This window comes from Magnolia sinica, chromosome 4 (assembly GCF_029962835.1).
Source record: "Magnolia sinica isolate HGM2019 chromosome 4, MsV1, whole genome shotgun sequence".
NCBI classification, from domain to species: domain Eukaryota; kingdom Viridiplantae; phylum Streptophyta; class Magnoliopsida; order Magnoliales; family Magnoliaceae; genus Magnolia; species Magnolia sinica.
In genome coordinates this window covers 113,321,594-113,345,024 of record NC_080576.1, presented here as the reverse complement: position 1 = coordinate 113,345,024, position 23,431 = coordinate 113,321,594, and the positions used below count along the sequence as shown (strand labels likewise).

Here is a 23,431-nt window from a genome sequence, read left to right as displayed (position 1 = left end):
GTGTACCACACAGCAGCTATATAACTTGTGTATTGACATCAGCAAGTCACGTGAGTCTCATTATAACATATGTGTTATATCCAAACCGTCTATCCATTGTTTTCGAGCTTGTCTTAAGGCTTAAGACTAAAAATAAGGCAAATCTAACAATAAAGTGAACCACAATGAAAAAAGCAGTCGGGGATCCAAAGTCCACCATTGGAACCCTCCCGGGGTTCACATAAGTTTTGGATGAATATGAAATTTGATTTTCCTCTTCATCCAGGTCTTTGTGACCTTACGAAGAGATTGGATGGAAAATAAACGTTATCTTGGGCCCTACGAAAATTTTAATGTTGAAAATCATTATCTCCGCTGCTATTTGTGGTGTGGTCCGGTTGATCTCTGGATATGATTCACGTCTTAGATATACCCTAAAATGATCTCGAAAAATGGATGAACGGTATGGATATATTTAATACATTATTGTGGGGCCATGTAACTTTGATATCATTTGAACCGTTCGTACAACCTGGAGCTCGAGGCGCGTCAGCACTCGTCTTCCCCAAAGAGGGCCAGGGTCTCAAAGGTAGAGCCGGTTTATACAGGCATATTTTCTGTAGAAAGACGAAAATAACCCTTTGTATTTGTAATGGATCCGGGCTTATTCAGCAATTGCAATTCAGATCTGATATGATCCTCTGCGGATACACGTTGCCTGGAAAAATATCTGTGTTTTTCTCTGCTCATTGCATCTCTTAGCTGATCTAATCAAGAAGGAATCCTCAATGGAATTTGAGACCTCCGAAGATACGATGGTCGCCGGACTCCTCCACCTGGCCAATGCCTCGCAACAACCTTATGTCTCCGAGCTCCTCTCCTTCACTCTCGATCGCCTCCACAAGGTCTTTCCCTCCAGCTTTCTTAGAGCTCCTCCCAGCAATTTTGCTTTCATGTCTTCTCCTTCAGTAAAATATTCCTGTCGACCATGTTTCATATGCGTGTTTGCAGGAACCAGAGCTTCTTCGTGTGGATGCAGAGCGCATTAGGCGGCAAATGCAGGAGGTGGCTGTAGGAAATTACGGAGTGTTCATAGCCGCAGCCGATGCCTTGCTCTCCATACGCGAGGAGGTTTCTGCTGTCGATAAGCATCTGGAATCTCTGGTACCTCTATTTTTCTTACTTGTCTATTTTTGAGGGTGCGTTTGGGTGGCATGCTGTGCAGCTCCCCAAGTATAGTCGGATTCTATGGCAATTATCCTTGCTAGCTGTACTTTGGAATATTGGGGGATCGAAACTCTCAGGGGCCTTAGGAAGAATCTCTGTGGAAAATCGAGAGGGATGCAATAGAATGGGCAGCTAGTTGTTGTAATGTGGACATATCGATTGCACATTCTATTTTGGATTGTAGTTAGTTCGTTTTTGTATTTTTTGGCTTCTATTCTTCAAGCTGTTGGTTAAGCAAATATCATGAAACTCCATGATTAATCATTCTAATTTGGTGCAAAATTCATGATATTTTGTGCAACAAAACACAACCTAAAGGAGGACATTATTCAATGGTTGACCAAGCAAAAATTTCAACTGCAGAAATATATGTTGGCCTACCTTTGTAGTGATCCAAACTGTGTGTATGGTAGGCGCCCCTTCATGTATTGGAGATACCCTAGAATCTCATCCATTGTGTTTTGCAAATAATCTAATTGGGTTCGCCTCTTTCTCATTAAAGGCGGACCACTGATTCTACCCGTCCATTTTCAAATCACCTATCTGACAGCTGGGATCATCTGTCAGGGGAGGTATTCGGCATGGCCCATACAAATTATGGGGCCCACCACATTGAACTGCTCAGATTAGCGAAAGGTGACCCTACCTACTCCATTTCTGAGTCTAACAAAAAATGTCATCTCTTTTTGGATAGAGACATCATTTATTAGGTCATAGATACTTATAACGAAGCATTGCGTTATATCCTAGCAGTGTTTTGGGTCATGCTCATGCATAAGTCCCCTGTAAAGAATTCCTATCTAGCAAGCAGCTTGTGAGTTCCGTGCTTTCCATCAGTTGGGCTACACTGTTGTGCTTCTTGATTGTGCCACAATGTACAGCAGAAACTGATGGATGGAACAAATTTTTTTAGCCATCCATTTGTTTCTTTACATGGTGGTGCACCTGAATGAAACAGCCTGAAATTGAGGATAGATGACTTAAACAGTGTGGCCCACCCCGATGGAAAGCTTGATCCTGAATGTTTGACAAATTGGCACACGTGGTTGCATGTAGAGATGTGTAGGTCTATACATGCACCACGTGGGCTTAGCAAAACTCAAATTTAGATTGGAATTTCTGATCAGCTTGCATGTTTGGAACTTTCATGATTTCATCTTTGTTTAGCTTTTGCATCTAATCATAATCATTTGAATTTTAGGGTGCTCTTTTAATTTTTGTTACCTTTTATAATTTTATTACATGATCTCATTTTGGTTCACTTATTTGACATGATCTAATTTTATCACATGCTCCTTTTTTTTTTTGTAATTTAATTTTTTTATCACATGATCTAATTCTGTTTTTTCTAAACCATGCAAGGTTTGGTTATTATGCTCCAATTGAACTGTTCTTTTATTCATAGTTGTTGTCTGGATGTAGGGAGAGTTCATGCTGCAACTAAACAATTAGCATTCCATTCATATGGGATGCTATGATTATCAAATCCTTCGAAAAACCGGAGTACCATAGTACGATCCATGCATATGGAGACCCTATCCCAGGAAATAAAATCCAGATCTACCGGTCTCTGGACTTTAGGAGACATGTCTAGGTTGGGAGAAAACAAAAGAAAGGAAAAGAAACGTGTAATGATTATTCAGTGATGGATTCCCAAGGATTCCATGGCACTATTGAACCATGGATTCCAAATTTGGGGATCTTTGCATAGAGAAAACCAAAGACAATTCAGCCACGAATTTCGTCACAGAGTCTACAGTGGAAGGTATAATCACAGAGATTCTTGCCGTTAAGGAGTCCATAAGTAGAGAACAATTCCTTTGTGGCAATGATGTGTTGGAAAGAGTTGGAGGATTGGTAGGTATGTTGTATGGAGCAAGAGATGGAGATGTCTGCGCATTCTTTCATTTCAGGCAGTCCAGAGTTGCTCAACATCAACAAGACCTCCAAATTTCAAAGACTAAGAAATCTCCTAAGGGATGGTGAGAGATGATGAGTTTAGAATTCTCCATCAATTATGATTCTGCATCTAATCCAAGTGGAAGCAAGTAGACAAGATCAAGCAAATCTGGTGACCAATGTTGATCATATCTTGGAATGTTTGGGGGTTAGATTGCAAGGTTAAGAGGGCTCAGGTCAGAAGAATGATAAAAAAGATGAAAGCAAATATTATTGCTTTGCAAGAGACTAAGCTTCAATACAAGTATGTTTACTATTTAGTTCTATTTGCAGGGTTAAAAAATGTAGATTGGGTTTCTCTTGATGCTGTGGGGACTGCTGGGGGAATTCTGATGGCTTGGAGGTCTGACATATGGAGAAAGATTAACTCTTTTGTTGGCTCCTTTTTTGTTTCTGTTTTGTTGGGTTATATCTGTTTTGGCTTTTAGTGGGTATTCACGGTTGTGTACGGCCTTTGCATGGATGTTCCCTGGTGTGTGGGTGGGGACTTCAATGTGGTTCGCTTTTCATACGAGAAGTCCAAAGGGGGGAAGAGTATCTACAAAGTATGGCGAGGTTTTCTGATTGGGTGGGCAGTCATGATCTGGTGGATCTCCCTATTGTGGGGGGCCAATTTCACTTGATCCAATGGCTAAGAAAAGGTGATACTGTCATGCCTGGACAAATTTTTGGTCTCCTTGAGCTGGATTGACAAATACCCATTGGTAAATCAACGAAGTTTCTCATGGGTGGCGTTTGATCATCAACCTATTGCTCTCGAGGCTATTGAAGAGAATTGGTGATGCAGGACAATTAACCACTTGCTCCAAAAGCTCGAACTAATAGAGCATGACGAATTAATCCCTTTATCTCATAGCCCAGGCCCCACATCGCATGAGTTAGGACCTCGGCCAAACCCCCCTCGTGGGCCCCAACTTCACATGGGTTCTGCCTCACACGGGTGGGGCCCGCATGAGCCACCCGCCTCACACGGGCTGCCCACCTTGAGTGTGCCCCTGCATCCCACAGGCAACCCCACTCGAGCCTGGTGTGAAAATGCCCCTGCATTAATTGGGGCCCTAGACTCTTCAGATTTGAAATTTCCTAGCTAGAGGTGGATGGTATTGAGCAATTGATTGCTGATTGGTTGTTATCATTTTTATTTGACGGTTATGCTGGCTTTTGGATTAGAAGGAAGCTCAAGATGTTGAAAGAAAGGCTAAGAATATGGAAACAAGATGTCTTAGGGGCTAGGGAGAGAGTTTGATAAGATGGCAGAAGAAATCTATGAGCTTGACCTATTGGAAGAAGGCGGTGGTCTTTCGGAAGAAGGAAGAATGAAGAGGTCCAAACTCTCTATTAGATATGCCATCTGGGCTATGGAAGAAGAAACCAAATGGCATTAAAGGTCTAGAGCGTTGTGGCTCAAGGAAGGATATAAGAATACCCGTTTCTTCCATAACATTGATAGCGCTTGTTGCTACAATAACAAAATTTCTAGTTTGGTTGTTGATGGGACCTCTACTTTAGATAAGTGTCAGATTTGCGATTCTATTGTCTCGTTTTATGAAGACCTTCTATAAGGTGAGCAGTGTTTTAAATAGCGTGGCGTTTGGCCCTTTATAGCGTGTAACGTAGCTGCGTAAGCTACACAATCCTTATATGATAAGATTTACAAAATGCATAATTTCTATGAGTTCTTGACTATGAATTTGGATCATCAACCACTTATTTCCATGCAAAATCCCTCTCTCTTTGCCTTTAGACATCTCTAAATATGACTTCTTTTTTATTTATTGAAACATCACAATATCATGATATAGACCACAATTTGGATGGTCCATATTGATCTAAGTGCTTTATCTACGATATTGACCACAATTTGGATGGTCCAGATTAGTTTAATGTAGTGCCATGTGTCAATAGGTATAAGTCATCACCATTTAAAAATAGGTGTTTAACTAACATAGAAAAAACACTTGAAAAAATGAGATTTCAGGTAGCTTACGCTATGCACGCTACACACTACACTACGCTACATGCATCATAACTTACACTACATGTAGCGTAGCTTACGCTACATACCCTGTAGCTTACGCTACTAGGGAATTACGCTACATGCGTATGCTACGTAGCGTTTTCACTACGCTACGCTACGTAGCGTACGCTACACGCTACACTACAACGCTACTGAAAACACTGAGGGTGAGTAGTTGGTGAGACCGAAACTGGATAATCTCTACTTCAACAAGATTTCTCATGATGATGCATTGTCACTAGGAAAGCCAATTTTAGAGGAAGAAGTGATGAATGCTTTAGGTTCGATGTGTGGGGATAAGGCCCCGGGCCCTGATGGCTTCCCTATCTTATTCTATCATAAATTATGGTATATTCTTAGAAAGGGTGTTTTGGATTTTTCGGTGGAATTTCATGAACGAGGCAAATTATCTACTGACCTTCGAGCAACCGTCACAGTCCTCACTCCAAAAGTAGATGAGGTTGAGCAGCTAAAGGACTTCAAGCTAGTTAGTCTTATTGGGGGTCCCTTCAAAATTCTGGCAAAGATCCTTGCTTCTAGGTTATGGGAGGTGCTATCGAAGGTTATTTCAGAATACCAAGGTGCTTTTGTGGCAGGAACATGGATTTTGGATAGTGCTCCTGTGGCTCATGAATGCATTGACACCATGCATAGAGAGGAAAGAAGCGGACTGGTGAACTGAAAATTCTTAGACTATATATATGCTTCATCGATTGGGATGCGGGCCGAAATGGAGGATTTGGATCAGGTCTTGTGTGTGCTTGGCGTCTTTTTCCGTTATGATCAACAATTTGCCTAAAGGATATTTCAAAGCACTGAAAGGTTTCAGGTAGGGGGAACCTTCCCCTATCTATTTGTTGTTGTTGGAGAGGCTCTTAGTATGATATGCTCAATTAAGGGGTGGAGAACGGGTTCTTTTGTGGGTTCTCGATTTCTGGCATTGGGACTCATATTAGTCATCTTTAGTATGTAAATGATACGTTGCTTTTTTTGTGGGGCGAAGATGGAATCGATTGACTATCTTTGAAAAATTACTCTGTGTTTTGAAGCTATGTTGAGGTTGAAGATCAACGTGGCTAAAATCCTAAATGCTAGGTTTTCATGTGAAGGGTGACGAGTTCAACCACTTCATAGGTATCTTTAGATGTGAATTTGCTTCCTTTCCTTCGACGTACCTAGGATTGCATCTATGCGTTGGGAAACTAGCCAAGCATCTTTGGTACATGGTCATAGAGTGAATTGAAAGGAAATTGGCTACTTAGAAATGTTGTTACCTATCTTTGGGAGATAAAGTGACCCTCATCAAAGCGACGTTCTCTAGTATGCCTGTCTATTTTATTTCCATGTTAAAATGCCCGAAATCGGTGTTGGATTAGTTTGAAAAGTTATGAAGACAATTCCTATGGAAAGGTGTTAGCGAAGGAAGGAAGTTTCATCTTCTTAGATGGAATGAGGTCTACAAACCAATCAAGGATGGGGGAGCATGGCTCAAACTCATGGGTGATATGAATTCTGCTCTTCTTGGGAAGTGGATTTGGAGATTCAGTACATAAGAGAGGAGGCTTTATAGGGAATTGGTTGCCTCCAAATGTGGCACCTAGGAGAGTAATTGGTTCGTGAAACATTCGTCCCTATTTAGGGCTTCGAGGGTTTGGAAAGTAGTGGCTTTGATAGAACACTTAGTTCCGGGGGGGAATCTCCTTCGCGCTCGGCAATGAGCGTTGCATTCGCTTTTGGCTTCTGGGTAGATGTTTGGTGTGGTGGTAGAGCTTGCAAATCTTCCCAAGATTGGCTACACTAGCTCCCGATTGTTTTGTTCTAGTAACAAATTGCTTCTCAATCAGTGGTGGTTTCTGGTTTCCTCTGTGTTGTAGCCTTGTAGGAATATGACAGAGGATGAGATCTTTGAGTTCATGATACTGTTTCAATTGCTTGAGAAGGTTAGACCAATTGCTCAGGATTGTGATTTGATGGTGTGGTTGAGACATCGATCGGGCAAATTTCTTGTCAAATCGTTCTTTAGCTTGATTGTTGAGCCGCATAGCTCGGCCGGCCCGGGGAATTTGTTCCACCATTGGTTCTATGGAGCGCCTCCCCACATGGCGGCGTTTGTTTGGATTGTGGATTGGAAGAGAATTCTTACAGTCGACAATCTTCAGAGAAGGTCCTTTATCCTCCCTAACATTTGTTTGATGTGTATGGGAAATGAGGAATAGATTGATCATCTTTTTCATTCATCATCCTTTCGCCACTCAAATGTGGGATCATTTCCTGGGTTTGCTTCAAACTGATCGGGTGATGCTGAAGAAAGTGGTTGATCTTCTTTGGGCTTGGCATGGGGAAGGGGTGGGGAAGCGTGGAAAAGCTTATTGGAGGTTGATTATCATGGCTATGTTTTGGGTCATTTGGGGGATTAGGAATGGGCGGTGTTTAAGGAATGAATGTGGTGAATCCTTGAGGCTATTAGGAAAGTTAAAGGCCTTGTGCAAGATTCGGCGGTTTATGTCAAGGCCACTTCAGCTGACAACCCTTTTTGAGTTTTCTTTGGGTTGTATTTCTTGTTTTTCTTTTGTAATATCGCTCACCTCATATCTTGTGCTAGGGAAGTTGACTATGGAAAAGTGTAATGATTGTTATGTGGAAGCCACTACTATTTTTAGCCTCGATAGACAGACTTAGACGAAACTTTCTCTGGTGCGGCAAGGATGATAAGAAGAGATTCCATCTTCTAAATTGGAAAGAGGTGTACAAACCTCTTCAGGAGGGTGGTGTTGGGATAAAAAACATGAAGAACTTGAACCGCGCCCTATTAGGGAAATGGATTTGGAGGTTGGGGACCAAAAACAACAAGCTCTGGAACATCATTGTAAGGAGCAAATACGGGCTTTCTGAGGGTGGCTGGTGGACCAGAAGCTCCTCCCTTTACAAGGCATCCCACCTGTGGAGGGGCATCTTAAGCATGAAGAAAAAAGTTCTTAATGGCATCGGCTTCAGTATTGGTAATGGTGTTAACATCAAATTTTGGGAAGACATATGGGTGGGGGACTTGGCCCTCAAATACCGATTCCCTAACATCTTCAGGTTAGCCCCCGACAAATCTGTCGCCGTGGCCAACTGTTTTTCAGACTCTTCCGGTAAGACAGTGTGGAATGTGGCCTGTAGGAGGAACCTCCAAGACTGGGAGATTCCCGAATATGCGCACCTTCTGCTTTGCATCTACCAATCTTCGCCCAACTCCTAGAGTGCTGATTCGCTGGTATGGAGGCTAGACAATCAAGGTATATTTTCCGTCAAATCTCTCTATGCGCAATTCTAGCCGTGTTCAGAAACAGAGATTCCATTCCCATTCATTTGGAGATATTCGGTTCCCCCCTAAGGTAGCTTGCTTCGGATGGCTAGTTGGTAAAAAAAAGGATTCTTTTAGTGGACAATTTGAAAAAAAGGGGTATGCAGCTCCCTAACATCTGCTTATTTTGTATGGAGAACGAAGAAACGGTTGATCACCTGCTGGTTCACCGCCCTTTCATCTCCAAAATCTGGGCAGATTTCCGTGTGCGGTTTGGTCTATCTTGGTCGTTTACTGAGTCGGTGGACTCCTTGCTCCCAGTGTGTCATGGTACCAGTTTGGACAAGAAGAGGAAGCGAATTTGGAGAATGTCTATCCTCGCTATCTGGTGGTCTGTATGGATGGAAAGAAATAGGAGATGTTTGGAGAATTCTTCAAACTCGGCAGGTTCAGTCTCAGATAGGGTGAAATGTTTAATCCTGGAATGGGCTACTATTGTTCCTCCTCTAAAGGACTATGATTTCAGCTTCCTTGTTGCTTAGGGTTGTCTGCCTTCTCAGCAGATGTCTTTTTCCTTTCTTGTATTTCTCTTTCTTTTTATTTAATCAAGTCATCTTTCAAATTTTTTGTTTTTTTGCTATTCAAACATAGTGAAACATCCCATCATGGGAAAAGCCCATCATGGGAAAAGTGTTTCATTTTTCCTTCTTCTTCTTCTTCTTCTTCGTTTTTTTTTTCCCTTCTCTCTTTTCCCTCAATCCAAATGGGCCCTATAGACATAAGTTATATGAAATTAATAGTGAATCATGCTGATTGGGCTACAAACGGAACTTGGGATATTTTTAGGAAAATATTGAGGATGGTTAGTGTTTTCAACATCGTGCGATATCACCGATATATCGGTTATCACAGCTGGGCGATACGAAACCCAGCTTTACTATCCAATTAGTCATTTATCTGTATCCTGAGCGGGAAGCAAGTCTGCAACAACACCAACACATTAGGATGAAAGCAAATGAACACTGACCAAATAGATCAAATGACCTGGTTTACTAATGGACTGGAAGTTTTTCTGTGAAGAGTTTCATATCCTTATGTGTGTGATCTATGCCTCTCCCCCCCTATTGTGTTATTGTTATTGTTATTTTAAAAATCTCTGTGTGCGTGTGTGTGTGTGTGATTCCATGCTGGAACCCACTGATTGTTTAGATATTCTGTAGTGTCATTTTTTGTGCACAATCGTCAGTTCTTAATTTGAGTTCCATTACATCACATTTGTGTACAGCATATGGAGACGTGTTATATGAACTTAGGTTTTGTTATTTTCAAATATTGATGCTTTTAATGCAATCTGCTGCAGATAACTGAGATCCCAAAGCTCACATATGGTTGCACTGAGTTTATTGACTCTGCAGAACAGATTCTGGAGAAGCGGAAGTCAAATCGGACATTACTAGCCAATCATAGTATTGTGCTTGACTTGCTTGAAATTCCACAACTTATGGACACGTATGTGTTTTTCGAAGTAGAAATTTCTTATTTGCTATCTTGGATAGATGGATGGATTATATATGTTCAAGTTCCCAAAAGGCCTTGGTGCTGGTGCGTTGGAAATCTGTATGTGTTGTAATTAAGAGATTCTTGATGCTGCTCATTTTCTATTTCTGGTGTTTAGTCTAGACAAAAATTAATGACGGCCAATCATATAATTCTTTGTGGTATGCTTAATCTTTTCTGATGTTTATTGTGAATTTCGTCATTTTGCATTCTTCTTGTTCTTTGTTTCTGTCTTATGGCTCGCTTTTTCTCAATCTTGCATAAATGGTTTTTGGGCAAAGTCATTTGTTGGCTCCTAGCTCTTGCACGCATATCTTGCTTCCACTGTGACTTCGTATGAGTTTTGCATGTGTTGTCTAAGTAGCCTGGCTATAGTTGCACAAAGCATGAAGTGAAACAGCAACAAATTCGGGTACGGGAGCGGGGAAGCATCTGTTTCAAAATTTTAGCAACTATAAACATCTAGAAGCAGGAGTGTGTGCCTGAGCTGGAAGTGAGATTTGAATTGTTAGTGGCACTTACATGGAAGGATTGTGCAACAAAGAGCCTGGTATTGCCTTTTGGCAACCAATATATGTTGCCAGTTGAGTCTACTTATGTCGCATCATCCTTGGCCATGTTCTCATTGAGACACACACACACACACACACACACAAGGCAAATTTGTCCTTGATTTTAATTTTAATTTTTTTTAATTTTTAATTTTTATTTAAAGATTTAACACAAATGTCTTAATTAGCATTATCACTTGGAATCATTATTGCTTGCTTCTTTTGCAGATGTGTGCGTAATGGAAATTATGATGAAGCCCTTGATTTAGAAGCTTTTGTTTGCAAGCTGTCTACAATGCATCCAAAGTGAGTTTTACCTTTTCTATCATTGGGGATAACTAATGTGTTTTTGTTCTTTTCTTTTCTTTTCTTTTTCACATGAATCTTGAGTTGGCAGCTAACTTGTGCTTTGTTGGAGCAAAGGTTGCCAGTCATTCAATCTCTAGCAACAGAAGTCAGGCAGACTACCCAGTCTTTGCTTTCTCAGCTTCTTCAGAAACTTCGATCAAATATTCAGGTTGGCCGAGAAAAAGATGGTGGAAAATGAATATTGAAAAGTCTTCCATTTTAGTTATAGATGCTGTGAGCTTATACAGCTGTTGCCATCAGTTAACTCAAAGTAGCATGTGTTGATCTTCCAATTGTTTATCTTATAATCATATATGTAATTTCCTACATGTATTATTTATTTATCTCAATGGGGTGCAGTTGCCAGAGTGTCTAAGGATTATTGGGTACTTAAGGCGCATAGGAGTATTCAGTGAATCAGAAATGCGTCTACAGGTATGATTTGTACATGATCTTGTGCTCATTTCAGTATTGTTATTATTATTTGGTTATTAGCATTGGAATATTGGTATCAATTGATCTATCATTGCCTCTTTGGGATAGCTATGTTGTCCATGTATCTAGTTGTGATGCTAGTTGATGGGAGTTGCATATAATTTTTACTTTTTTGATTGAATTTCTACTCTGATGTTTCTTCTTTTATGTCTTTGTTTTAAACAGTTTTTGAGGTGCAGAGAGGCGTGGCTTGCAGGCATTCTTGATGACTTGGACCAGAGAAATGTTTATGAGTACTTAAAAGGAATGGTGAATTGTCATAGGATGCATCTTTTTGATGTTGTTAATCAATACAGAGCCATATTCGCCGATGATACATCTGGAAGTGAAGAGAACTATGATGGTGGCCTTCTTTTTAGTTGGGCCATGCATCAAATTACTTCTCACCTGAAAATTCTTAAGACCATGCTCCCCAAGATTACTGAAGGTGGATCACTTTCAAATATCCTTGATCAGTGCATGGTGAGTAGTTCTCCTTGTTTTTTTAGTCTACATGGTTTTTATGTTGCCATGCACCTTGAAGTACTCTTTAGCCGTTCTCTCTCTCTCTCTCTCTCTCTCTCTCTCTCTCTCTCTCTCTCTTTTCTAATTGATTTTTATGGGGTTTTTTTTTTTGTGATGTTTTATTCTATGGTTGAGGAAATTCATGTTGCTTGAATTCTCTGATCATTCTTTGTCTATCTTTTCCATTGGCTATGGTTGTCCAAGAACTCAAAGCTAACATCAGATGGTTGAGATCTATGGATCCTTAGTTGGTTGTCCCTCTTATGATTCTAATCTTTCTTATCATGTTACTGATTAGCCTATTATCCCCCCTCCCCCTTTTTTTTTTAAAATCCTTTGTAATTTCATGTATCCTCTTTCAGGACGAGAATCCATTATCTATAAAAATTGGAGCAAAATCACATCATCTACTCTACCCAGAAGCTTCCTAGGATGGATTCTAGTCCTGAAAGAGGATACATGCAAGCTTAAATTTGAAAGGCCTAGGTCCCCAGTTCTCCTCATCTACCTCCAACAGAACTGGACAATGATTGGAAAACGGTCTAGGCAAACTAGAGTGATAAATCATCGGAAACTTATCCGCCTATTCCGTAGATGTAAGAAATTTGTTCAACCTAGACTTGGTTGGCGATGCTCGCCCATTCGACCATGTATATTTAATTCCTCCCATTGATAGGTTCATTAACTCATTTTTTGTGATCCATTCTGAGAAATCTTTCACACTTCTGGATATTCGGCCCCCATTTGATTTCTCATGAAGGAATCCAACAACATTGAAATGGCTGCCCAAAACCCATGGCAAATCCCATCCGTTACGACAACTATCCGACTCTGCCCATAAGTCAGCACGAAATTTTGGTTTACATGACCCATAGACTGATGAAAACAGCCATGTAGAACCGGATTTGACGTCTTCTAGCACCACTGGCAATGAATAATCTCCCTTCCACCTGTCCTCCCTCTAAATAGTTGAATGCCAAATAACTAAAATGCCACCTGCCGCATCTGCAGCTACCTAATCTTTATGTTGACCCCTCCATAATGAATTTACTACCTTTTGATCAATTTCCTTCAATTTAGTCTCCTGAAAAGCTTCTATTTGTATTTTATATCTTTTACTAATATCTTTGATATACCCACATTTTTTAGTACACCCCATTCCCTTGACGTTCCAAGTCATAATCTTCATTGACCACTAAACTGATCCCAAACTGGCCCTGTTGGTACTGTGTACCCTTTTGTTTCCTCCTATTGGGTTACTATCTACCATAGTCACCGCTTCTCCGTTAGAAGTTTAAATCTGTCTTGGAATTAATTGTCTTCCTCTGGCTTCAACAAACTCGAAACAGGCGACATAATCCTCTGGCCTATCCCCAAAACTGATCCCCACTAGGCGAGCTACCTCCATTGTCTCCATTTTAATTCTTTTCATACCTTGGGCCATCAAAATCCTGCTACTTTGTAGTTTATGCAGCTTTGGAATCTTAGAAACTCGAAACTATTCCTCCAACCTCCTATTCGACATGATCATAGCTCCTGAATGACTGTCGATAGTTAAAGGGGACATGGTTATAAGATTTCGAAAGCCTTCTACATTTGAAGGAACCACAACTGACTCATTTTGAGAGCCTATTGCTTCAGAGGATGGGATCCCTGCCACATTCGTTACCTGATATTCGTACGTGAGGGATCCACCAGACCTAAGGAGAGTTCTCCACCGCCACAACTAGGACCAATTGGAGTCTTCCAACATCCGCGAGAATCCCCAACAACCGCGTCCTCTCAGGTTGCGACACAATCATATATTTTGACGCATCCCCATCTCTACCTTCGCAACTCTTTGAACAAAGTACTTCGTCAATCCCCGAATTCACAGATTCTATGGCATTTCTTCGTGATTCCTCTTCACACGGAGATTCCAAAAGCAGTGGCAAAAACTTAGCTGAGACTTATACACACCCTACCTCTTTTGTGATAGAGCTCTCCTGACAGTTTCCTTCAAACCCCCCCCCCCCCCCCAAGTAGAGTTGCGAACGAATTTTAAAGGAATGGAATCGTCGCACGTGACGAGCCTTAAATCGATGCCCTCACACACAAGAAAAGTGCCCTGCACCGCATGTGAACACTCTGACTCAAAGGCGCGAGTAACGTTATCGATATTCGACCTAGCTCTTAACGTATCCGATAATATCTCCTCATTAATTGCTTCCAACTCTATTGTTTGGCGTGTCACAAGAGGAGCAGGAAACGTAGTTGCTTTTTCAACATCTCCCATTAGTCTCTCAACACGTGTCTCAATGGTCACTGTTATAGCTATTGAAGTTCCACGTGTCATCATCTGGGGACTTTTGGCTGAAAAAACTTTATTAGAACCAATCATCATTTGACAACTCTTCTTTGGTACATCTAGATTTACGTGGGAGCACGGAATCGGTAGTCCTTCGTCGAAGTTCAGAGACGCCATCGACCATCCTCTTTCTTCTTCTCCAACATCAACAACTTGAACTGTTGGCTCTTGAAACACTGTAGTAACGATTTTTTGCGTTGTCAACCCTTAAAAGTTATGTGATTTGGGAACAGAACTAACTTCTTTTTTCTGATTTTTAAATGCGCAAACCACAGTTCTTCGTTGTTGTCCATTCACTTATTTGTCTCTGTGATTACCTCGATGCAAGCTCCTATCTCTTTGAGAAGGTCATTGGTCCATAACTCGAGTCCTATATTCCAAATCTAGTACCAGTGTTCTTCCCAACCGAAAACTGATCATGTTTCCCATTTTTGAATATCTATCATCAATTCTTTTCAATTCATCTTGCAAGCTGAAAATATAGCTTTTGTGTGATCTTTAGTTCCCAGCGAGACGAGCATCGTGTTCAGATGAATACTTTTGACCCCAATATCTTCTTCATACAGTCCCATGCATTTGCCCGTTAACCATTCCACCACCATTGATTATGCCACCCCAAACGGAATGAGTACCACATTGCAAAACTCAAATGTCTTGAGCAAGTCCTCTAGTACTTTGTTGTGGATTCTCACAACTAGGCCTTCAGTAGTCGATTCCCTCCATACCCACCTTCCTCTCGGATTACGCATAGCCTATGAGCTTTTGATTTCTCCTTCATCTATTTTTGAAACTGCCTCCTTATAGGATTTCCTTTCCCTAATTGGACACATTTCCCCCATTTTTGAGACCCTTGCCCGACTTTCTCTCTATTCACCAAACTGTCTACCCTCTTTGCCGCTAAAGTTCCTTTTTTATCTCTGCCAATTTCTTCTTTGTTCTTCCTTTTTGGACCGTACCATGCTCTCTGCACCTTAAGCTTGATGCCCCTGAAACTCTCTCCATTCAAAAGTTGCAATGCCTTCTTAACCTTGTCCTCTAATGTCATCCTCTGATCTCACGCGTACGAAAGCTAAACCTCGCAAGGTATTAGAGTTCCTCTCTCTTGGAATCACAATCTCCATGACAATCGTAGCACTTCGAAAAACCCTTTCGAAGTTGATGGGCAACCACTCATTTGGGAAACTTTCCATGAAAAAGGGTTGGGAATTCTGGCAATGGAGTTGTGTTACTTCGCCTTGATCCCCGAAATGCCAGGTTCTTCCTCGATACAATGTGCCAACCACCCCGTTCTTCCCCAACATTTGCTTCCAGCTTCTCTTTTCCTTTTCCATTATCTTTCTGCTTCGAGATAGCCATTCTCTTTTCCTTTTCCTTCTCTATTGACAATCTGTCATTTTTTTAACATGTTCAATGGTATATCAACCCTTCTTTGATAACAATGTTGTTTGTCGGCTTGACTTGAATAGGCCCTAATCGAACATAAATCAAGCATGATCGATAGATTAGGGCCATTGTATTCAAATATGACAAAAATATGGAATAAGAAAAGAATTCATAATTTTCCCAAAATGGTTCATTCCGCTTCTTCATCCAATCTCACCCAAATCTTGTGTTTGGATCCATAAAATAGGCGTAGATCTAGTATAAAAAAAATTAGTTTTTAAGCTTCCTCCAGGGTTGAAATGAAGAAAGGGGTGAAAAAACTACAGAAAAAAAGGTCGAAAAAGTTAAAATTGACTCTTCATGGTCGTATCTACCTGCATCGGCATATATATATATATATATATATATATATATATATATATATATATATATATCTCTCTCTCTCTCTCTCTCTCTCTCTCTCTCTCTCTCTCTCTCTCTCTCTCTCTCTCTCTCTCTCAAATCGACTGGTTTATCCCCATATTGCATAATGGAGGCCGCCAATACAGCTGTATCCTAACCATATTCCAAAACCATGGTGTGCATTAGATTGGATTCTTGGTGGCCTTATTGCCTTCTTTTTTAGTACACATACAAGGGCAATTTTCAGTAACATTTGCTGTACCTATCAGATCTTGCCAATAAACTCAGTTGTAGCCTGTTCATACTGATACATATGACCCTGATCCTGTTTGTTATGAGTTGGTTTTAGTGTTGTTACAATGATAGCCTAGTTACCATAAGTTATTCTGGGTGCTTTCAGTATTGTGCCATGGGTCTTGGATGGGTCGGACTGGACTTCAGAGGCTTGCTTCCACCTCTTTTTGAAGAGTAAGCATATCTTTTCTCTGTAAGTAAACTGCAAATATCGCTGATCTATTCAACTTTTCGTCTAACTTTATTTGTTCACTTCTCAGCGCAGTACTAAACTTATTCTCTAAGAATATGAATACAGCAGTTGAGAATTTTCAGGTATGCAGGCAAGTGGCATTAGTTTTGCTTTGGATTGTGACACTGCTTATGAACTTGGTTGCCAGTTCATTATCATTAAGATTTCTTTGGAGACCACAATACTTTGCATGCAAATTTCAGTACTTCTCACATTCCGTAGTCTCCATTTTGGGAGAAAACTTGTTCACTTCATTGTTAACTATTGATGATGTATATGTACTGTTGCCATTTGTCAGCTTGTCTTGGATTCACATCGTTGGGTTCCATTACCAGCAGTTGGCTTCACTTCAAACGGTACAACTGATGAAAGTCAGGATGACGTGACCCCGCCTTCTTATTTGATGGAGCATCCACCTATTGCTGTGTTTGTTAATGGTAAGTTGGTGACTGAATATGTTTTCTTGTTTAGGGTTGCTTTACAAATGTTTCTGGGTAGGGCTAGCAATGGGCCACATTGACCTGAGGGCCTACCAACCTGATCCGCCTAAAAGATTGGCTTGGGTTCAATTTATTGGGTTTTGGGTTGAGCTTATGTCAGAAAGCATGGCCCATTTGGGTAAATTGGTAAGGCCCACCACCTGTCTATATATATATATATATATATGTAGGTAAGTACTGTTCACAAGTGCGTGCTTGTTTGGTGGTATGCATGTGTGGTTGGGTGCGAAAGGTCATGGCTTCATGCCCATCTCTTTGTAAGTAGGTTAGGCCAGCGCTATGCTGAGCTTGAGCTTAAGAATCCGCTCATGGGTCTGTTGTGGTCATTAAATTTTGGCTCATGCGTTGGGCTCACGTTTGGACTATTAGCCTGTTTAGTAAATGCTCAGGTTGGGCTGACCCCAGCACCAAACCCTACTTATCACCACTCCTACTCCTTTGTTATTTCATTTGCTTGTATTTTCTTTGTTTTGATGGAAGGTCTTTTCATGCACGGTCTCTACTCATTTTAGTTTTGATTGGGTGGAAGTATATTCTATAGAATAAAGGAAGTATATTCATTTGGTGGCATGGAAGGATCCACTTAAGACATGGATCATGGATGTCCATGTCCTTGGGAGCTCTCAAGGGTTTGGATGCAGCATTCACTTAAGACAGACCTGTCTATTGAAATGGCTGCCCACAAAATTTGAATATTGTGGTGTCCATTTTTCTGAGTATTGGTGATATTATTGACAATGTCGCCAATATTATCAGTATCGTGGGCTCGACAATACTGATAACACTGGTAGTATCAGAAATTCCAGGTATTGGTGATATATAACTGATATATCACAAAGTATCACCCAATGTATTGGCGATATTATTGATAATATTACCAATGTATGAACATCGCAAAAACTCTATTTATAAAAAAAAATTCCATTTCAGTTTACTTATTTATTTATTTATTTAAATTTTTTATTTTAATGGGTGCATGGTTGTTTGATGAAATGCATGTGTGTATTGGATCACGGATGGATGGATGGATGTGAGTATGTTTGTATGTATGTATGCATGGATGGATGGATGGATGGTTGGATATATGTACGTGGGCATGTATGTATGCATGCATGGATGGTTGGGTGGATGGATCATTCTTATATGTTTTGTATGTATGTATATGCATGCATGGATCCACCATTTTCCTCATGTTTCTCCAATGTTTTCCCGAGTCAATGATACATGCTTTTAGGCCCCCATTACAGGGAAACTTATTGTGTATGCATCTTTTTTGCTATTATTTTATTCCTAAATATGCAAATGTGTAATTTTAGCATTTGTTAAAGTATCATATAGAAATTCCATCATTTTCCACATGTTTCCCCAAATTTTCTATGAGTCAGCGTTATATGCTTTTAGGCCCCCATTAAAGGAAAAGTTATCATGCATGCATCTTTTTTGCAAATTTTTTTTTTGAGAGGTAACAACAACTATATTAGAAGCTTGCAAAAAGCAAGAAAAGAATAAGAGCTAGAGGACAAAAAAGACTAAAAGAAACCGCCAACAAGGGCCCATATACGAACAACTCAGATCGAAACAAGCTCTATGATTTTACTAATAGTCTCCTCTAAACTTGCGTTGGCATTCCTAAAGCAACACGTATTCCTCGCTCCCCAAATGGCCCAAAAAACCACCATGATAGTCAACCTCTAGGTAACTCTCCCCACTTTGCCACTCCCAACTCCATGCCAAGCCCAAAGAAGGTCCTCCACCGACTTAGGCATTACCCATCCAGAACAGAATAATACGATGAAGTGGTTCCAAATCTTGTAGGCGAAAGGACAATGAATAAACAAGTGATCAATAGACTCCTCATCAATCATACACATGAGACATACTGGGGAGGATGAGGGCTCTCCTTTGTAGATTATCTATTGTAAGAACTCTCTTCCAACCCACAAGCCAAACGAAAGCCGTCACTTGGGGAGGAGCACCATAAAACCATTGGTGAAATGGAATAGAAGGACCAACATGTCGAGGAATGTCCAAAATCAGCCGATAAAGTGACTTAACTGAGAACTTCCCAGAAGCGTTGTGCGACCAAAGCATTGAGTCCCCAGATTGGACCACTGGATTGGCCCCTTTAAGGTTTGAAGCATTTCCACAAACTCATCAATCTCAACCTCAGATATGTTCCTACAAGCTGGGGGAGTCCAAACTATGATGCAGGACACGTGATTTAATGATAGCATGCAACGTAGAGATTATGAAAGAGTCTATAAAGTAATTCAATTAACAAAAGATGCTAATCCACCAAGTAATTAAGAGTAAACAATATGAAATAAAATCGTATTTAACCTAAATCACATGCCCGCATGCTAAAAAATCACATAAATCAATTAAAACTAGGCTCGATGGAAAGATAGAACTTTCAATTTAGCATAGGCACGTTCCACACTCAAGGGAATGGCTAGTAGGTTTTATGATTATAGTTGGGAAGGGAAAAATCTGAAATTTGGAAAATTAGGGTTCATGGGAATTGGAGATTTTGGAATTGGGGTTTTTAGAAATTAAGAAAAATAGGAAATTAAAGATCTAAGGTTTAGAAGGTTGTAATGTAAGAGAAAAGAGGAAGACGAGAGAAGAAGAAGAATACCTTTGGAAGACGAGAGAGGAAAGATGTAAGAAGAAAAATATCTTTCGAAGAAGAGAACGAAGAAGGATGTACCTTGGGGGATCCACTACTAAACAAGTTTCTACCCTTCCACAATTTAATTGGAAGGGTAGAAAATAAGGAGAAAAATTCCTTCACACAAGAGAGCTTCTCTCTTTTTCTTTTTTCTTCTCAAATCTCTATTAGGGTTGGAACTCCACCCACCCTGTGCTTTTATAATTAAAAATTTGGAATTAAAAAATTTAGCATAATTACAACTATGCCACTCACTTAAGTGAAGTGGACTATCATCTAAAATAAGAAAACTAAAACATCTATTATCAATATCAACCATTAAATAACTTCTAAAAATAACAAAAAACATAAAAAAAGTAAGATCAGAGTCTAAGGGGCTAAGATCTAAAAGATCGGGTGACCCGATGGCATGATCGACAAGATTCAACGGTGGGATCGACACAAAATAGAAATCCTATGACTAAAATGATCTCCTAAGCATCTCGCATGCATCATCCCAAGGTGGGGTCTTCTCGATGCACGTCCAATGCATGTGGGGTCTTCAAAATGGCCCGGCAGGCCCCATCTAGAACTCGTCTCTCATCCACAAAGAAAGTTGCGCTGATGTGGGTGGTCGTCTCCGTCTTTGGTACACCCGAGTAGGTCCTCCGATGTCCCCATCAAACTACCAAATCCCCGATTAACTTAAACTAGTGGTCCCGGGTGAGGCGAGTAACACACAGGAAGAGATCTTGGAGCATATTGTCACCACACCAAGCATTCGTCCAAAAGCGGATGCGCTACCCATTGCCATGAACAAAGGATATGCCCCTTCTCACCAGATACTCGATACTCGCCACAACTTTCCACATATGTGACGCTCTATGAAGGGAAGAAGCCTTCACAGACCAATCGCCCTGTTGGGTTCCATATTTAGCAGCCACCACCTTTCTCCAAAGTCTTCTGTGGCAATCTCCAAATCCACTTCCTAAGAAGAGTCGTACTCACAACACCCAAAGGCTTGATGCCAACCCCTCCCTCAAACGGTTTACACACCTCTTCTCAACTAAGAAGATGGAACTTCCAACTATCAGTGGCACCCTTCCACAAGAAATCTCTCCTCAGCTTCTCAGGCCTCACTAGAACCGATTTGGGGCATTTGAAAAGGAACAAGAAATAGACAATCATATGTAAATTCCTCTTTCACGTGGTGGGCCACATGCAATACATTTCTAAATTCATTATGTAGTGTACCCCACATGCTTAGTCTGATATTATAACTAAATAAATAAAAGAATAAATCTGTACATTGTAAATTTGCATTAACTTAATCAGTAATAAGAATATAGAAACATAATTTTGGGTCCCTAAGGATGCATTCAGTAACACCACCGGAAGCTACTTCTAGTTCTGGCAGCTTCTCTTACAAAATAGAAGCTATTTTAAAGTTAGAATGGCTTCTATTTTGAAAGAGAAGCTGCTACCAAACACGTCCTAAATATAGCAATCTGGATCGTACATGGGCCATAATCCGGATCGCACAGTGGAATGGGGTGTTCTTATGTAACATCTCCCAGATTTCAAGTTGTCAAAATGAAGCATCCACTAGAAATGACTTTGGGAAGTTCATTGCACAGTACTGTAGTTGATTTAAGAAACATTAAGTGTATACTCAACTGCAGCATATTGCACTATGTTTGTCCCTGAAAGGACATGTATCCTGAGCTATGCATATTTTTTGTATGGTAAAGATGAGTATTGTAGTTGGGCATGCCCTGATTTTTTGCCTGTTTCCTTCCCCATTATTCTCTCCCATGCAGGTGTATCGGCGGCTATGAATGAACTACGGCCCTGTGCACCTGTAAGCTTAAAGCACATTCTGGCTCAAGAAGTTGTCAAGGGATTGCGAGCTGTGTCGGAGACTCTGATGAGGTACAATTCGACTAGGGTGCTCCGAGAGAATGAGTCTACACTTTTTCTCTCACTCTGTCGAGCATTCATTGAGGTGAGGATGGATGATTTTCCTTGCCAGTACGTATGCCTAGGCCTAGACTACAGCAATAGTTTACCACCATTTTCAAAATATCCATGGCTCATCCACCTTCCATTTGACACGTATGTACATATATATGGACCATCCAAATTCTGCTTATAGCAGTATAGGACCATCTTCACATTTGATTCGCTCATTGAATCTGGACTGTTGACCATCTTCACATGTTTTCATTTGATTGCCATCAATTGGATGGTTACAATCATTCATTCAGTGTCATTTTTGGGCTATGCTCTGTACATGATGGGTTTATTTGAAATTGTCCAGATTCGCTTGCATGTATGCCACTTGTATGGTGTTTGAGTTTCTGCCTTTTGAAAATGGTGATGAGCTATCCCCTTCGTCTAGACCCATCTATTATACTAGTTTATGTAAGAAAGATCGTCATTATCACTGATAACGCTGCCTGTAGGTTGCTTTTCCTCATTGCGCGACTTGCTTTGGACGTTGTTATCCTGGTGGGGCTGCGTTGATTACCGAATCGAAGAATATATTTGATGGTCTTAGCAGGCTATTAGCAGTCACTCCAGTAAGAGGAGTTCCAAAACCAACAATTGATAATACTGAAGGGACGCATATTACAGAAAATGGTGGTGAGTTGGCCGTTGACAACAATGATGAAAGGATGGCCCACACTGATGTTGACGAAATGGTGGTTGCCAATGGTCAGGCAACTGTGCAGGCTGAGACCCAAGGGGATGTATAATAAAAGTCCTTGTCCTTTGTTTTGTAAAACTTTTGAGGAAGACCTGATGTTAGTAAGTTTTCTGGAATCTATTCCAATAAATTTTAAATTTGTTCTTACAGTCTACCCAAAACGATGTTTCCGAGTTTGAAAATGAAATCATCACAGTTTGGGAAATTTTTATAAAATCGTAGGTTAGAAAGGTTAACCACATAAAATATCTTCCTCAGTTTCTACGTGCAGGCCGAATTGTTTAGTGATCCAGCGTTGCATATCACTGTTCGGTTGGGCCCCACTATGGATTGGACCATGTTCTAAAAATCACCCAGATTGCAAGAACCTTGGCACTGATCTTGGGCCTCTTCTCAATCGAATTATATTTGCAGGCTGCAAATTGAAAGGTTAGGCTTCACTTGTGGGATTTTTTGGGGCATGGTCCATCCATGCAGTGTGAGGTCTGGATGAGTGGTAATGTTTGGACATTTTGGAATAGCTGGCAAGGAATTAGTTTTCAATCAAGACCATCAGAGAAAACTTAGTTCTATCGTCAGCTTAGGTCGAATCTGCCCTCTCTAATGATGATGTGATCTGCTTGTGGATGGCATAAAGTGAAACATAAAATTTGTGATTTATTGAATTATGGATGAATTGTAAATGCTATGATGATCAGGACTGCCCAACATGGATCCCCACCCCCCAGTTACCAGGATTTACCACACCTGATTCAATGAGCGATCGTGTTCTCATTCTAGGATAAAATTATTATAGGGCCTGGACCTTGCGCAGGTGCATGTTGTATGGCAGTACATGTTTCTGCAGTACACTCGTTGGAAGATTAAAAAAGGGACTTCTAAAGGATGCCATCCAAACATAGAATTTGACCATCCATGGATCCTTCTATCCATGCATCGAAACGCAATGTCTCAGCACGCATTGAAGTCCATGGACATGGACATGGGCAT

General features: G+C 40.6%; 1 protein-coding gene across 4 annotated transcripts; it reads left to right on the top strand.

Moving 5' to 3' along the window:
- The first annotated feature begins 553 nt into the window (after positions 1-553).
- On the top strand, positions 554-22,588 carry LOC131243918 (conserved oligomeric Golgi complex subunit 8). 4 transcript variants are annotated; one of them, XM_058243541.1, is made up of 12 exons: positions 554-884; positions 991-1,143; positions 9,829-9,977; positions 10,805-10,882; positions 11,000-11,093; positions 11,285-11,359; positions 11,585-11,881; positions 16,456-16,523; positions 16,610-16,664; positions 16,880-17,018; positions 21,552-21,663; positions 22,295-22,588. In XM_058243541.1, exons 1-12 carry the CDS (start codon positions 768-770, stop codon positions 22,488-22,490), a joined length of 1,533 nt encoding a protein of 510 aa, XP_058099524.1. In that variant the 5' UTR covers positions 554-767; the 3' UTR covers positions 22,491-22,588. The 4 variants fall into 4 exon arrangements, with proteins under 4 accessions (XP_058099524.1, XP_058099525.1, XP_058099526.1 ...); XM_058243542.1 differs by having other exon boundaries at positions 21,552-21,736; XM_058243543.1 differs by lacking the exon at positions 22,295-22,588 and adding an exon at positions 22,052-22,170 and having other exon boundaries at positions 21,552-21,736.
- The last annotated feature ends 843 nt before the right edge of the window (positions 22,589-23,431 follow it).